This window comes from Neofelis nebulosa, chromosome 2 (assembly GCF_028018385.1).
Source record: "Neofelis nebulosa isolate mNeoNeb1 chromosome 2, mNeoNeb1.pri, whole genome shotgun sequence".
NCBI classification, from domain to species: domain Eukaryota; kingdom Metazoa; phylum Chordata; class Mammalia; order Carnivora; family Felidae; genus Neofelis; species Neofelis nebulosa.
The window spans coordinates 207,174,312-207,191,421 of NC_080783.1; the positions used below are offsets into that span (position 1 = coordinate 207,174,312).

Genomic DNA, 17,110 nt, shown 5'->3' on the forward strand with positions numbered 1-17,110 from the left:
TGATCCCTGACTGTGGAAGGGAAAGCTTTAGATTTTCAAGTTTAGAGATGAAAAACAGTGAGTTCTCTATCAGTTTGAGGCTTGTATGTTAGCTCTCCTTGGTATTAGCCCTTTACAAGTGCTAGAGAAGAGAGTGAAGCTTTAGCCAAAGGAATGAATCTCTGAATGGTGGAACTTCGGTGCAAGAGATGACTGTGAGTCCGGTGGGGGGGGGGGGGGGGCGGGGGGAGGGGAGGGTTCCAATGTTCTGACAGTAACCTCCATACACCCTGTAGGAGCTGACCTGCCCCTAAACTCCCTAAGGTGTGTGTTTCTTCTAGTGCAAGCCAAACAGCCTTAACAGCTTAAGTAAATAGTAAAAAATTCATCACATAACTCTGCTTAACAAACACAACTGCGGGGCACTTGGGTGGCTCAGTTGGTTGAGCTTCTGACTTAGGTTCAGGTCATGAGCTCATGGTTCATGAGTTTAAGCCCCGTATCAGGCTCGCTGCTGTCAGTGCGGGGCCAGGTTCAGATCCTCCGTCTCCCTCTCTCTCTGCCCCTCCCCTGCTCACACTTGCTCATGCTCTCTCAAAAATAAATCTTAAAAAAAACACAAAAAACAAAAAACACCACCCTGAATACTGTTTTTACTAGTATAGCTCAAAGAAAGCCAAGTGAGGGGCGCCTGGGTGGCTCAGTCAGTTAGGCATCCGGCTTCGGCTCAGGTCATGATCTCCCGGTCCATGAGTTCAAGCCCCGCGTCGGGCTCTGTGCTGACAGCTCAGAGCCTGGAGCCTGTTTCAGATTCTGTGTCTCCCTCTCTCTCTGCCCCTCCCCTGTTCATGCTCTGTCTCTCTCTGTCTCAAAAATAAATAAACGTTAAAAGGAAGGCAAGTGAGATAAGCTATAAAACCATACCCCCATCGAGTCTTAACTCAGATGCAGCTAAGTATAAAAACCCAAACTAGCCAGATGTTACCTTTAGCAGATGTAAAATGCCTAAACTGATATACATGTACAGTAAACAATTTAAAGTCCCTTTGTAAGTCGAAAACTTAAAACTTCAGACTTCAGCAAGAGGTAGCCCTAGTGCATGGTTTGTGTGTCACCCTTGAGGAAGACTTTTGAGGTTTTCCCTCCTTGGACATACATGTTGTAAACAACAGAATAAGGAGTGTGTTGGGGGGGTGGGGGGGGTGTTTTAAGCAAAAATCTGTGGAGGAGGAGAAACCTAGTACCTAGTTTGCTCTTAATTGGGTCAGCTTCTCGCATGAGATAGGGCTAAAGACAGTTTAAGGGAAAAGAACAAAGGTAAGATGTTTTATGAACACATAGAAATAGAATAGCGTCTTTAAAGGGGGAGACAAAGGATAGGAATGTTGATAAGAACAGAGGAATTGAGCAGGACAAAGGGATGGCACAACTGAAACCCCTTGTGAACAGGTTGAATGCAACAACAGAACACTGGTAATACCATTAGTAAGGAGTCTATGATGGTGGCTGTTCAATTTGATCCAGCTCATTTTGCAACGGATGGAGTGAGTGGATGGCTACCACTGGGAAAGCTGGTAGATAGTTAAAATGCTGATTACACAGCCTGAGCACTGGGCTAGCGTACTTAAATGGTTTCATAATAAATTTTTAGAATGATTAGCATTTGAGTATTGGCCACATTGCTGTGAGCCTCGGGGTAATTTTAGTGTTTATTATTTCCCTACATTCGTTACCCGCCCCACCTCTACCCCACCACAAAACACCGCCTTTAAATACATCGACTTTGAAAAGTTACATTTTCAACAGTATGTACATTGCCTAAGTACGCTGATACCCAAGCAATATGACAATTCAAGGGAATTCCCTCTTTTCCGATCCCAGGGTTTACTTTTGGAGAACTCTTCTTTCCTATGTATGTAGAGGCCAAGGAAGACCGATTCGCAGATTAGAAAAGCAACTTTTCCAGTTCTTTTCCTGAGTCACTACTCAGCCCTGTAATGTCTGCATACTTAATAGGAACGAATGTGAGGTACCGGATTTTCCGCTATCCGGTTGTCCACTTCTGTCCACGGTCTTCAGAGAAGGGTAGTTCTCGCGCTGTGGCTAAAGTGACAGCGGGAGAAGCCAACCCGACTAAAGGTAGACGGATCTCCAAGGAGGAGACCCGCTAAAGACCAGGGACCGAACCAGAGAGTAGCGAAAGGGCAGGCAGTGAAAAGAGTGCTCTTCCGAGGAAAACGAAAGCGAACCCAAGCTAACGGGGGCCACCAGGCAGTGCCCGGCGGAAGCGTGGGCGGACACACAGCACCCTCCCCGGCGTCCTCCCGTCCCGGAGCGCCCTCTCGCGTTCTCGCGCGCCCGGCCAGGGAGGCACGCCGCGCGCACTCCCTCGGCTCCCGTGGGCTGGGGGCGCGGGCGCGCGCGGGGGCGGGGCCGGCGCGGGAGTGCGCGTGCGCGCGCGCGCGCGGGGCCGCGGGCAGGGGGGCGGGGCGGCAGAGCTCGGCGGCTGGGCCTGGAGGACAGCGGCGGCGGAGACGAGGAGCGGCAGCGGGAGCGGCGCCGAGAGGCCGTGCTGAACGCAGGCGCCAGGAAGGGGGGAGCGCAGAGGTAACGCAGGTCGGAACAGGCGGGCGGGGAGTGGACGCGGGCTCGATGGACCCCGAAGGCGAGTGGTCGAGGCCGCTCGCCCGGGGCGCCGACGCCGCTCCCAGAGTGGAGGGGGCGGGGCGCTCGGGTCCCCGGAGGTGGCGCTTTTTGTCTGCCTCTCCCGGCCGCTCCGCCCTCCCTGCCCTCTCCCCTCTCTCCTGCGACCTAGCCCCCTGCCCCTCTCGTTGACGCCTCCTCCGGGGCCCACTGGCGCGCGCGCTCCCGCCCTTGTTTTGTTTGGACTAGGGGGGAGGAGGGGTAGCTCTTCCCAGGTCCAGGGCCCTGCGTCCCAGCGCGCCTGCGCCAGCGTCCTCCCGCTGCGCTCCGATTGGCTGAGGCCTTGCGCATGCTCCCGAGGCCCGTGGCGGACCTCGCCGTCGTCCCCGCCTTCCCGTCTCCCCCTCCCCCCCCATTCCCTCAGCGGTTTTCGGAGCGGGTTCGAAAGATGCCGGCGGCGGTGACTGGCTGCGGCGGGCCCGCCCCCCGGCTTCTCCGCCCCCGCCGCCGCCATTACGGAGCTCCCAGTGGTGAGTGCGCGGAGCGCTGGTGCTCGCGGTCCGCGGATTTTAGCGTCGCGGGGGTGGCCCCTGCCCCTGGCGTGGCGTTGGCCTCGGCCGCGTGCATCTTCGAGCGCGAGCCCCGCGTTTCTAGCCGCCGGCCGCGCGTAGCCCGCGCCGCAGCTCCTCGGTGTCCGCCGCCGCCGAGCCCTCTCGTCCTCTGCCGCGCTGCCTTCATCTTGGTCCCTCGCTCCCCCCGCCTCTGCTCGGGCCCCGCACCGGCCGCTCCCTGCCTCTTTGTCTCGGCTGCGCTGTTCTCCGTGTTCCTCTCGGCGGTCTGGGCGGGCGTTTCCCTGCTGCTGCTGCCGCTGCCGCTGCCGCTGCCGCTGCTGCTGCTGCTGCTGCTGCGACGCGGGCCTGAGCTTTCGTTTTCCCGTCTGGCATTCCCAGAGCTTGTTACTCGCCGCACCTTAGACGGTGTGGTTTTCGTTAATAAAGTCAAACTCGTGAATATGAGCGTTTGTCCAGAGGTGGAGGCAGGAGTGCTGAAGTGAGAGCCTCAGATCGGAATTTTGATACCGACTTGCCACTGTCTGTGACCGAGGACGAGTCACTTAACCCTTTGGGGGGAGTATTCTCTCCTGCACAGAGGACTGGACAAGGTGAACTTAACTGCCCCTTCAGCGTACAATTTACGTTGTTTATTATTGTTCCTGACTTTACATTACATTGAAAAGTGAGAATACAATTAGAAGTATCTCTAGGAATTCGCTTGGGACTTGATGGACAAGCTGTCGTGTCTTAAGAGTGAAATTAGACGTGACTGGTTTTACTTTGGAAGATGCTTTTAATTTTGTTTAATTTGGCATGGGCATAAAGCCACTGTGAGCTCTTTCAAGTTTTTATTGCTCCTCTAAAAAGTTTAACGTGTTTCAACGTAGGAGTAACATTTTAAAGGTTTTTTATTATTTTTGATTTGGCTTCGTTTTTAAGCTTACTTGGACGATTGAGGGCAGAAAGTTGGAGGAAGTATCCTAAACTGTTCATAGATGAAAATCTTAAGTGTTAAGCCGTTTAGGTTGTGATTATCTTTCAAGGTGGGTCCTGTAGTGGCCATAGCTTCTGTTCCCAAGACAGATTTGTTAGGTACATAACAGATTTATTGAAATGTGAAAGTGGGGACAAAAAAAGTTGTCAGTTAATTACCAGCATGCTTCTTGTGACATTACTGTAGTCTGAGGACAGTTAAAGACTTTAGACTGGGAACAGTTTAATATATTCTGTGCAAAGCTAGTGATTTTATAACATAATATATTGCACACATTTTTTGGTAAAACATGAAATAATACTACTTTCCCTAAAATGCATATTTTCATTTTAAGATTATTATTTTGAGAGAGCGCACACACAATCTTCAGCGGAGGGCTGGGGGCGGATAGAGGCAGAGAGAGAAAATTCCCAAGCAGGCTCCCCATTTCAGCTGAAATCCAGAGTAGGACGCGTAACTAACTGAGCCACCCAGGTACTCCAAAAAGCATATTTTCTTTTTTTTTTTTTTTTTTACTTTATTTTTGGGACAGAGAGAGACAGAGCATGAACGGGGGAGGGGCAGAGAGAGAGGGAGACACAGAATCGGAAACAGGCTCCAGGCTCCGAGCCATCAGCCCAGAGCCTGACGCGGGGCTCGAACTCACGGACCGCGAGATCGTGACCTGGCTGAAGTCGGACGCTTAACCGACTGCGCCACCCAGGCGCCCCAAAAAGCATATTTTCAAGGATGTCGATAAACTGAGATACAATAAGTTCCTACTTATTTTTCTATTGCTTTCTCTTTTTTTTCAATTTTTTTTTGAGAGGGAAGTGCTTGCACAAGTGGGGGAGGGGCACAGAAGACCCAAAGCTATGCTCCCAAAGCTGGGAGCCCCATGCAGGATTCCAACCCGTGAATAAACCCTGAGGTCTTGACCTGAGCTCCACCGACTGAACCACCCAGGCACCCCTTGGCTTGTCTTAATGTAAAGAAAATAAATAAAAACTCTGAAATTCTGGATTTTATCACCTTTATTGCTTGCGTTAAATTAAAAAAAAGTTTAGAATTTCCTTTTACAAAAGTAGTTCTTTTTATAGTCAATCCAACATTTAAAAAAATAAAACCTAAATTGAAGACCACAGACAGACCACATAAATCACAAGTAAAATCAGATTATTTGTTTTTGACACCCATAACCTAGGTGGGAAACTTTTTCGTCTGTTCATCCTTTGATTTAACAGATATTTATCGAGCACCTATTCTATGCCTGGTGTGTTCTTAGGCACCAAGCATCCAGCGGTGAACCACCTAGCTAATATCTCTGTTGGAGAATAAGCATGGCAGCCTAAAAGTCTGGTTCAGAAAGTTATTAGGTACATGGTGATGGTGAGGTAGTGTGAATGAACCATCCATGTAGTTTTGTTAGCTGTGTAATGAACATTGAACATATTAAGTAATTCATTAGCCAGCCTATTAAAGTATTAGAGGCTGAAGCTTTAAGTTCCATGATCTTTTACCGAGGAAATTCAGAGCTAAGGCAGACTTTTTTTTTTTTAAAGTAAACTACACCCAACGTGGAGCTCGAACTGAGGACCCCAAGATCAAGAGTTGCATGTTCTCCAGACTGAGCCGATCAGGTGCCCCTCAGACAGACTTGTTTGTTTGTTTAATGTTTGTTTATTTTTGAGAGAGAGACACACACAATCTGAAGCAGGCTCTGGGCTCTGAGCTGTCAGCACAGAGCCTGATGCAGAGCTCGAACCCACGAATTGTGAGATCGTGACTGGAGCCAAAAGCGGATGCCTAACCAACTGAACCACCCAGGTGCCCCAAGACAGACTTCTTAATATGTATCCCAAGTAACTGGGTTTATTTTTGAAGTGTTCTTCACATGCACTGAATACAGTAATAGGTACTTAATCACACAGTATTGTTCATTTAACTTTCTTCCCCAATACTTACCCAACACATGTTTTGGACACTGTTCTGGGTGCTGGGACTACATTGGTGAATTAAAGTCCTAGCCCTTATAGTGCTTACATTGCATTTGGAAGAGATGCATGATAAACAAGTAAATACGTATTTTGACTTTCAGTTGGTGTTAAGTGCTGAAGAAACCTGAAGCATGAGACGGTTGGGAGGGAGGTCTTTCTGAGGGGGTGACAGTGAGCAGTAAGGTGATTGGGGTGTCTAAGAAAAAAGTGTTCTAGTTTAAGAGAACAGCAGGTGCAAACACTGAGGCAGGGAGGGATGAGCAGAGCACAGTGCCAGGGCCAAAAGAAGTCTTTGTATTTGGAGTCGAGAGTAGAGTGATAGAGTGGGAGGGGGGACTAGTAAAATAATGGGGGTGGTGATAGGGAGGTTTTAAGCAGGAGGGTGTCAGGGTTTATATTTTTGGTGGATGCAGCCAGGAACATTGGCAAACCAACTTATTTATTTATTTTCTTAAATTCCAACCTGGGCATACGTCTTATCTGGCCTAATTTAAACTCATCTTGTCCTCAGGTTAGTGGTGTCCAGTGTCTTTATGGACCATGCGCTTGTTGCCCCAATTTTAGTTTCATCACCTTGGCATTAGTGACAGCTTCCTTTGTGCGCCTCCTCCCCTTTTCACCCATTTGTTTTAATTTTGAGTAATTCGTGAATATAGTTGACTGGAAAGGCTTTGACACTTTTTTCAGTAATTGTGTTTACAGGGAAAAAATTGTTTTCAAGATACCCTATGAGCAGAGATTCCTGAAGGTTTTATTGACTTGACAGTAGCATTTTCACCCTACCTAGTATTATCGTGGGTTAAGAAAGATGAATTCATTAGCAATATCACTTTACCAAGGATAACTTGATCATGATAGTTTCCTTCTGTGTAGGGTTCACATGTAAAGACAGCAGCAGATTTGCTTAGGTTTTTTTATTGTCAAGGAAAATATATTACCATGTAAGTGCTAGTTGCATGAATGAGCAGGTGTATGTATTCAGATTATTCCAAGATAGACATTTAGGCTTCACAAGACTTTGGGGTTTCTAATGAGTGTCCTGAAGGCCAGTGTGGCCCTCTTTTCCCAGATGAGAAAACAGTTTTTTATTTCTGTATTTTATAGTTCTTCAAAGTGAATTGCCATATGAGCATTTTAAGCAGTTTTTATAACAGTTGATAATTTTAAAAATATTCATGGATATTGCTAATTGACTCTTGATAGTAAGTTTCAGTGTGTCTTGAATTCTTTCAACTGCATTTGTTTGCAGCTGATTGACCGTTCACAAGTCTGGCATTGCTCTTGGTGTTCCCATAAAAAGATTTTCCCTGTAGATGTGAAAGCATTCTTTATGTTTGGGGTTTTTTGTTTGTTTGTTTGTTTGTTTTAATTTATCCCAGTTATTGTAGCTTGGGACTATTACCTGACAAATTGAAAACTTAAATTCCTAGACAGGGTTAGAGCTTCCAGTAGGGGTTGAATGACTGATCTACTGTTCTCTAATTCTTTGTTAATGTTCGTTAGCCTAAAGGTCTAAGCACCTAAATGATCATTTTCTTATATTTTGGAGAGATTTTTGTTATAGAATGTCACTGAGTCCCAGATGAGAGTTTTGTTTTGTTTTGTTTTGTTTTGTTTTGTTGACAGAGTATTAATGACCAGGCAAATTTGAGTGACTACATGGGTTTTATCTTTGAATATTTAATTATGTTCTTTCTTCTGTGCTAGTTTTGATTACTTTAAAAATAACAAATAAGGTCTTGGAAGCATACTTCTGTTCTCCTAGGTGATGGTCTGAATTTGCCTGTCTGGATCTGGAGGCTCTTAGCGTATCACGTTCTTCAGGAGTATTTTTGCCCTTGTATTACTTTTATCTAAAGGAGATGAAGTTAAAGTTACAGTTAATTTTCCTGATCCTTTTGAGAACAATAACAACAAAACCCTTCTCTCTTTAGTCATTTATCTTTGAGGAAACATTTGACTAAACTATTTCTTAGTCTCCTTGTTCTGTCCTTTCTAAGTTCCTAATGGTAGCAGGAGGGGAATGGGATTAGGTTCCTTATGAGCTTTCTTGTCCTTGTTGCCTTTGTTCATGTGGAAGGTGCAACAGCTGCTGTGGCTTGTGCGTTTGTCTTAGTGGCTGCTTTAATCTGGTGTATATTTTGATAGTGATTTTATCTTTCTTAATGACAACTGACCGAGTCATCTGTCAGTTAACTATAAGTTTTATAGTTAATTTTTCCCCTTTGGATGTGTATTAAATTTAGACATTTAGTTTAGTTTTGTTTCTGTTAATCTTCACACCAGGTCTTTTCTGTGCTTTAGGTTGACTCTTCACCACACTGAAACCATTAGGAAAAATCCTTGTGGTTAACAGCAGAGGCTTCAGAGTGTAACCTGTACTCGGGCCTAGAAATTATTTTAAATGGCGACTGATACGTCTCAAGGTGAACTCGTCCATCCTAAGGCACTCCCACTTATAGTAGGAGCTCAGCTGATCCACGCGGACAAGTTAGGTGAGGTAGGGGCTGACACATTCTTGAAGCTCACTCTTGGATCAGTCCCTGACTTCAGAGCCTGCTGGGTCTTTCTTGGTACATGTTCCTTTCCTTTCCTTTCCTTTGGGGAGTCTGGGTTGTGAATCTGAAAAAATCAAAGAGATAAAAAATTCTTTTCATCTTCCCTTTCCCCTCAAATTCCTCAGAAAACCTCCAACCTTTTAAATTTATTCCAAATCAAGTATATTACCAGTTTTCATTTGAAATTCTAGCTAAAATAAAATACTTTGAAAAGTACTTCTTAAACACCATGGTTCACTTCAAAAAAACTTGTTAAAAGTAATTTGCATCAGATCCTGGAGTCGACTTGAAGAATTCTCCTACATCTTCTGACACCCAGTTAGGTTCTTGAGAAAAAGAGAAAAAGAAAATCTTTCTCATGCATGTGTGATTATGGCTGTCTCTTTTCTCAGAAGGTGGAAGATAGCACCATGCCGATTCGTCGAACTGTGAATTCTACACGAGAAACTCCTCCCAAAAGCAAGCTTGCTGAAGGGGAGGAAGAAAAGCCAGGTAAAGTAAAGCAGGAGACAACTTGAAATGGCAGAAGTTTCTACTCCAATTCAGAGTATCCTGTGAATTCCTTTGAACTTAATTGTTTTTTCATGGCTGTTTTGGGGAAACACTGAAAGAGAGAAGTTGTACCTATTGATACGTCATTTCCAGACCAAAGTGAGCAAGGGAAAAATTTCATCTTGTCTCTAAAGATTTTTAGAAGGTGTAAACTTCATGTTCTTGGAATGAAAAACAGAAAATGGTTGGCGAGAACAGGAACAGTTGAAGAGTAGCTTCTGGGCATACGGTGTCTTGGGGATGAAGGCTGTGGACGAATGGGGGACTTGGGACTTCCAGACGGGCAGTACAAGATCCCTCAGAAATTATCACAAGGCCTTAAGGGAGCAAAGGGGCAATCAGAGCATTGCTTTATATTTGGTATTGGTGGAGAGAAGATTGGCTAGACATAGGTAGAAACATAATGAGTCAAGAGAAATGTAAAACCATCAGCCTGGGTAATCGTGCTCCTTTATGGCATCTTTAATCACCTCTTTCCTTTTCCTTGTTTTTCATTTTCTTCTTGTGACTTTTTTCTTTCTTTTCCTTTTCTCTTTTTCTCCCTTGCTTTTTATCTCAGGTTTGCCAGGGATGAGCCCCATCCTGTCGTGGCTATTAGAACTAAATATCCGTTTACCAGCACAGGTTAGGAATAAGGCACTCTTGTTGCCTTTATCCCTTGGTGCGGCAGGAATATACTTTTTTCCAGTGGAACCTGGATTTTGTCTCAAAATACTCAGATGAATACTGTAAGCAATTTGGGTATAATTGCTTATTTAGGAGACATGGGAATCAGCATATTGAAAAAAATGAGAGGGAGGCGCCTGGGTGGTTCACTTGGTTGAGCTCCAACTCTTGTTTTAGGCCCAGGTCATGATTCCAGGATCATGGGATCAAGCCCTGAATTGGCCTCTGTGCGGAGCATGGAGCCTGCTTAAGATTCTCTCTCTCCCTCTGCCGCTCTTCCCCTGCTCACACATTCTCTCTCTTTTCTCCCAAATAAAATTAAAAAATGAGAGGTGCTGGTGAGTTGAAGTTTGGTTATTTTGTGCAGCACTGAGTTAAGCCACTTGATGGCCTGCCTTAAACCACATTTGATTAACAGGTAAAGCCACTAAATCATTAATGACCTCAGTTTTCAGAATACAAGCCAGAGAGTTCAGGTATTGGAAAAGTCAGCCAAGAATTCAGAAGGGATCAGTAAGTCGCTTGACGAGTTCTGTGTTTTATCTTTTCCCACTATGGTATTAATGTATATAAAAATACATACTTGCATTTTGGAGACAGACACAATAGTTTAATGAGTTGGAAGCAGTGTCTTATACATACTACATACTCAGTGCCTGTTGAGTGACTATACATTTATTAATCCATCAACTATTAAGCAATTATTCTTGAGAGGAGAAAATAATATGAAATTGAATTTATAATTCTACTCTTAGAGGAAAACCCAGTAAGTGGTTCTTTTCATCCTTTTTAGAATAAGACCATGTATAAATAAACATAATGACTAATAGAAAGTCCTTACCCATGAAGCCAATTAAATCAAATTAGTGGGCCAAGGGGCAGTAAGAGACACATAATGTGATTTAAAAAATTATCTGAATTACCTGATGCCATTGTTAGAATGAAGTTCTAGCTTTAATATTTTGTAAAATAGTTCTAGAAGCAGCAGCAGGAGAGGCTGAAGGAGGATGGGAATCACCCACATGGTACAAGTACAGGTATTCCCTAAAGCATTTTATAGAATCCTCATGATAACTCTGTGAGGTAAGATTACTAAGGCTTGGAGATGTCAAAGAACTTGCCATAAGATATGAAGCTAGAAAATTATAAGGACTGAACTTTTGAATCCAGGTATGTTTGACTCTAAAACCTCAATTTTGGCTAAACATATGGGAGGATTTTCAATCTTCTATGCATGTCTCATTGAAGAGCATAATCCAGGATGAGATCAACAAATGACAGTTGACTGTCCTGAAATTCAGGGTTTAGAATTTTAATTTGTTGAAAATTAGAAATTCCTTTAGAATTGTATATATGTAGTTTGGTTATAAGAAGTAAGTGGCATGGTTTTGTTCTTTTTTAAAAAAAATGTTTATTTTTGAGAGAGAGAGAGAGAGAGAGAGATTGCTTGCACATGCAAGCAGGAAAGGGACAGAGAGGGAGACAGAGGATCCTGAGGGGGCTCTGTGCTGACAGCACAGGGCTCAAACCCATGAACTACAAGATCATGACCTGAGCCAAAGTCAGATGCTTAACCCACTGAGCCACCCAGGCGCCCCGGCATTTTTTTATTCTTTAGGATTTTTCATCATTATGATAATAATTTGTTCACATAATTTAAATGACCAAACTCTTCAAGCATATACTTTTATTTTTTTGCCTATGTGTTGCCATTGGAGAGTCCTTTCTTTGAAGTCCCTATTTAATCATATCTGGGGCTCTGTATTTTGTAGTACTGCTCAAAGAGGCTTGCTGAGAAAAGACACAAACAAGCCGCTGCAGACCTCAGTATTCCCCCCTCACGTTTCTGCTCTTGCCCCAGTCTTTTCACTTGGAAAATAGGTGTTAACTTTCTATTACTTATTCCCTTACTAAGATTCATCTGTTAAATTATGAAATAGCTAATGTCTTAATTATGAATCTCATTAATATTGCAGAGGAGAACAGGCAAGAGGTTTGATTCAGGGTAAAATGAGTTTCTCTTTCTGTGTAATTCCCTGGTCCATCTCCTTTTTTCACATAGTGGTCTGGATAAACAACCTTGGAACAGGCAGTTAGAGCTACATAAGGAAGGAAAGAACACTGCAACTGATAGACATTTATTCGTTTTAAAGTCTGTCAATTGGAACATTTGGCTTCTCTGTTTAATAATATAGCCTTTTACCCTTTTATTGACTCAGGCTCTAATCTATCTATTTGATGCCATTCTGCACACCTGATTTTTTAGAACCAGATATAAGTTCAGAGGAATCTGTCTCCACTGTAGAAGAACAAGAGAATGAAACTCCACCTGCTACATCTAGTGAGACAGAGCAGCCAAAGGGAGAACCTGAGAACGAAGAGAAGGAAGAGAACAAGTCTTCTGAGGAAACCAAAAAGGAGTAAGGAGTTATGCCTTCTTGCTATTTAAAATTGAAGACTGTGTAAAAGGACTGTAGATCAGATTGTTTTAAAGGATTGTATCATTGGTTTATGCTAGATGTTTGCTACTTACTTGGATTTACTTTTTAGAATTACTGTTTGAAATAGGTTTATTATATAGTTCTATGGCCTATTAGAGCTTGTAGCTCTTATAACAATGGTTTGAATAACCCAAAATTCATTGCTTTTGCCTTTGAAACTTTTTTTGTGTGTACTTAGGATTCATTGTGGGAGTGTCTCATATTTTAATCATTGACATAATTTCAATAAGAAATGAAACATGACTCCAAAAATCTGACCTGGGAAACACTTGACCATTTTATTCCTACCTATACCTTTGCGAGTTGTTTTTATATGTTTATGTTAGAAAACATTAATCTGTATCAGCCATTGCCAGAGTCACCTAAAAATGTGTACATTTGGATGGTGACTTTGAGAATCTGAAAGCAAAATTTGCTACTGATAATCTGTACAGTGTGGTCGAAATTCTTTGTTAATTTGAAGAGGGTTTTTTTGTTTGTTTCTTTGTTTGTTTGTTTGTTTTGCAGGATAATTGGTTGCATTCTTCTCGTAATTGGTCAGAACAGTTAGGAATTACATTTAAAATAAAAGAGTAACTCAGTAATAACTATACCTTCTAGGTGTAATCCTCAAGGAATCCTTTATCCCAGCTTTATAGGTTTAAGTTCTGTGGAATTTTTAGCAGCTACCCTATATTTTAGTTGCATGGGGTACTGTTATGATTATTCAGAATACATTTGTATAATGCTTTATGGCTCACAAAATTGTTTTTATGAACATAATCTCATAATTCTTGCAACAACCTTATAAAAGGTTTTATATTACTATTTTATAGCTGAGGAAGCTGAGATTCAGGTCAGTTGGCCAAAGTCTTATAGCTAGGAAATGTTAGAGCAAAAACTCAAACCCAGGTCTTCTGACTTCAGAGCTTGAGTTCTTTTCACTGTGCTAAATTACACCTGTTGTAGTTATTAGAATACATTTTAAAATTCTCATTTCTTTCATGTGCTGGTCCTTCATACCAGTGCTAATTTATATGACTTCTCTCCCCTGTACCTAAGAGAAAACACCTTTTTGGTTCATTTACAGTATCCAATTTTTAAAAAAGGTTTTATTTTGTAAAACTTTGCTTATTTTATATATCACTTTAGTGTGGAAGTAAATTAAAACATTAATTTTTATCCCTCTCTTGTCTATTCTTCTTTCTGACTTTATACCTCTTTCTGGAGAGTTTACCTTGCATAATAACAATTCTTTGTTTTAAAGTGAGAAAGATCAGTCTAAAGAAAAGGAGAAGAAAGTGAAAAAAACAATACCTTCCTGGGCTACCCTTTCTGCCAGCCAGCTAGCCAGGGCCCAGAAACAAACACCGATGGCTTCCTCCCCACGTCCCAAGATGGATGCAATCCTAACTGAGGCCATTAAGGCAAGTTTTTATTACAAGCAGTTCATCTTAGATTTATTCTGTTTGTCTTTTGGTTATTTGAAAATGGCATATTCCTGTCCAGACATCAGAAATCTTGCTGTTTCCTAAAAGATACTGAAGTAGAAGAAAGCCATTGTGAAGTTCATGTGTTTTTTTGTTTTTGTTTTTGTTTTTTTATTTTTTAAGAAAATCACATTTGGTGAGCACTGTTAATTTTTTAAATTCAAATTTACTATAGCAAGTATTTTTAATTTTAGATTTTTTTTTTTTTTTACACTCATTTTATTGGTTAAGTATAGTATTTCTTTGAAGGCTGAACCTGTTAATTTATTCAACAAACATTTAAGGACTAACTAAAACTTCTCTGTGTCAGATAATCCTGCTAGGGATATAACAGAGAATAAAACAGGGTCATCTTTGCCTTTATGAAGTCGGATTGTGACTGAGAGTAACGGAATAGCATAGAGGATTTTATCTTAAAAAGATACGCTATCTTAAAAAAAATTTTTTTTAAACGTTTATTTATTTTTGCCAGAGAGAGTGCAAGCAGGGGAGGGCCAGAGAGAGAGGGAGACACCAAATCCTAAGCAAGCTCCAGGCTCCTAGCTATCAGCACAGAACCTGACATGGGGCTCAGACTCACAAACCATGAGATCATGACCTGAGCCGAAGTTGGATGTTTAACTGACTGAGCCACCCAGGCGCCCCAAAAAAGATTTACTATCTTTAGGTTCATTTTTCAAATTTGAGTGTCTAATACTGGTAGTGGTTAGCTTTCCTACCTGAGCTATAAGAAACCTTCTTAGAAACCTTACTACTTTGTTTCATCACCAAAAATTCTCCTCCTTTATGACTTTTCTATAATCCATTGACTTCTGTTAGCTTAAGGGTCCTCATGTAGGTTTCTTAATTTTAATTTTTAAGGGCATCTTTTTTTTGGGGGGGGGGGGTCTGTTTATTTTAGGACACCTAGGTGGTGCAGTTAAACATCTTGACTCTTGACTTCGGCTCAAGTCATGATCTCACGGTTTATGAGCTGGAGCCCCGCATCCCTGCTTGGGATTCTGTCTTTCCTCTCTGCCACGTGCGCACACAAGTGGGGGAAGAGCAGAGAGGGTGGGAGAGAGAAAATCCCAAGCAGTCTCCATATTCTCAGCGCAGGGCCCATCCTGTGGCTTGATCCCACAAACCATGAGACCATGACCTGAGCCAAAATCAACGTTCAACCTACTGAGCCACGCAGGCCCCTTGATTTTTAAGGTTATCTTCTAATCTGACCTTGCCTTTTTTGTGTAAGTTTTTCTGGTTACTTTTGCCATGTTAATTCACATGATGAGATGATAAGAGAAGCTAAGATAGGAGCCAAAGACACCCTCATTTTAGGGACCTTGTTGCTAGGATCTGAGTCAGAGTTGGGGAAAGGGGGATAAAAACCAATTTAATCAAGGATGGTATACATAGGAAGGGGCAGCCTAGTGGTCATTCTCAGAATTTGAGAAGACAGCACTGACATATAAACTGGAAAAGAGTTTGTCTTTAGACCTCTCCCTGCATTCTTTTTTTTTTTTTTTTTTCCTCCCTGTATTCTTTTAAGAGTGCTCTCAACTCCTTGAAACTTTCTTGGTCTAGATAGCTTGACTATGGTGAGATCTCATTTCTTTGTATAGCTTTTCATCAAGGTTTTCACTTCATAACCACTCAGCCTAAGTTTAGAGAAGCAGGGTCACAGTGAGGTTGGAGAAGGACTAAAATTTTAAATAGTGAAACAAAAAAGTTAGAACAGTATAAATTAGGTCCAAAGAATAGTTTGAATCTGATTGTGCATATTTGTACAAATGAGGGGTGGGTGGGTGTGTGTTCCATGCAGGGTAACAAATCATGATTTCAGACTACCAGAACCATTTTGTGGATCAAACAGGAGTCCTGATGTCTGCTTCCATCTCATTGTCAATTTGGTGGAGCATGGAATTGTTTTAGCATTAGGGGGTTCTTTTCCGTTTGATTTTCTTTGTATTTTAAGATCAGGAGTAAACATCAGTGGTTTTAATAGGTCAGAAACATTTACTTGAAATAGGTGAACCATATTAACCCAACTTGTTTTATGTTCTGTAGTCTTTTCTGCTCCATCTGCCTGTGAATTTTTTTCTTTATTGTCAAAGTATATAAAATAAAATTCAACCAAGTGTTTTATCCAATGAGAATGAGTAAGTTCTCCATTCAGTTTATAGAGAAAGACAACACAGAATTGGCGAACTAGCCCATTAGGTAAATAACAGATGCTGCTTATGTATGCTTCAAAATGTAAAGCACTTGAAAAAAATTTGCCACCTTCATGACTTAATGACCTACTTGAGTCTTCCTTGGGCATTAATCAAATAGAATATAGTTAAATTGGATGGAAATGGAAGAGAACATTTTAAATTGCAATTGAATGCCCTCATTGTTACCCAAAACTCTCCTTAAGATTTTGCCATTTATAAAACCAGTTTTATGCCATTTATTCAGATTATCTTTGTTTATCTTCTCTGCTGACATTTGCATAAAGCCTAGAGAGAAACATTGGTCCTGGTGTGCTAAAGCTCATTCCATAAAATGAGCCAGATCTGTAATCCTGCAAGTAATAGAAATGTTCTTTTTTTTTTTTTTTTCATTTTAATGCTAAAGATCTGTCTTCTAAATACAAAATAGAATTAAAATGGAAAGAGCTTCTTCCTTGACACACAGAATGTTATTCTTCACATGTTGTGTCTTCTCTTTGCCTGGTTTGAACTAAAGTGAAATTGTTGCAGAAATATTGTAATTCTGTATTTCTCCACAGCCATGATGAACTGAAGTTACCTGAAATACTACTCATTCTTCCGTGCCATTTTTATCATTCATTATCAAGTTCATCTCCAAAATAGTTTATTTTGAAAACATGTGTCAGATTCTCTGTCTAATGAAAACAGCTAGTGTGAAGTAATATGCGTGTTTCGGTAAATCTGTTTTCTAGGCATGCTTCCAGAAGAGTGGTGCATCAGTGGTTGCTATTCGGAAATACATTATCCATAAGTACCCTTCTCTGGAGCTGGAGAGAAGGGGCTACCTCCTTAAACAAGCACTAAAAAGAGAATTAAATAGAGGTGTCATCAAACAGGTATTAAACAATTGTTGAGGATAAGATCATTTCAACATGTAATAGCTGTAAGTCCATAATAACATTTAGGCTTTTTGTCTTTTTTTTTTTTTTTTTTTTTTTTTGTAAAAATATAAATTAACATTGTGATGAAATGTTTAAGCAT

At 41.8% G+C, this 17,110-nt stretch overlaps 1 protein-coding gene across 11 annotated transcripts in view; it reads left to right on the forward strand.

The window, feature by feature from the left end:
* The first annotated feature begins 2,465 nt into the window (after positions 1-2,465).
* Positions 2,466-17,110, forward strand: part of HP1BP3 (heterochromatin protein 1 binding protein 3) — a 38,805-nt gene continuing 24,160 nt past the window's right edge. For 2 of the 11 annotated variants that reach the window (XM_058718801.1, XM_058718813.1), the window contains exons 1-6: positions 2,466-2,586; positions 8,451-8,646; positions 9,097-9,196; positions 12,189-12,342; positions 13,670-13,829; positions 16,822-16,965. In XM_058718801.1, coding sequence (XP_058574784.1) covers positions 8,551-8,646; positions 9,097-9,196; positions 12,189-12,342; positions 13,670-13,829; positions 16,822-16,965 — 654 coding nt within the window. In that variant the 5' untranslated portion in view covers positions 2,466-2,586; positions 8,451-8,550. Of the gene's footprint in view, positions 2,596-3,028; positions 3,153-3,650; positions 3,785-5,711; positions 5,790-8,450; positions 8,647-9,096; positions 9,197-12,188; positions 12,343-13,669; positions 13,830-16,821; positions 16,966-17,110 lie in introns of those variants that run through there. The other 9 variants (XM_058718802.1, XM_058718803.1, XM_058718806.1 and 6 more) reach the window with 9 other exon arrangements.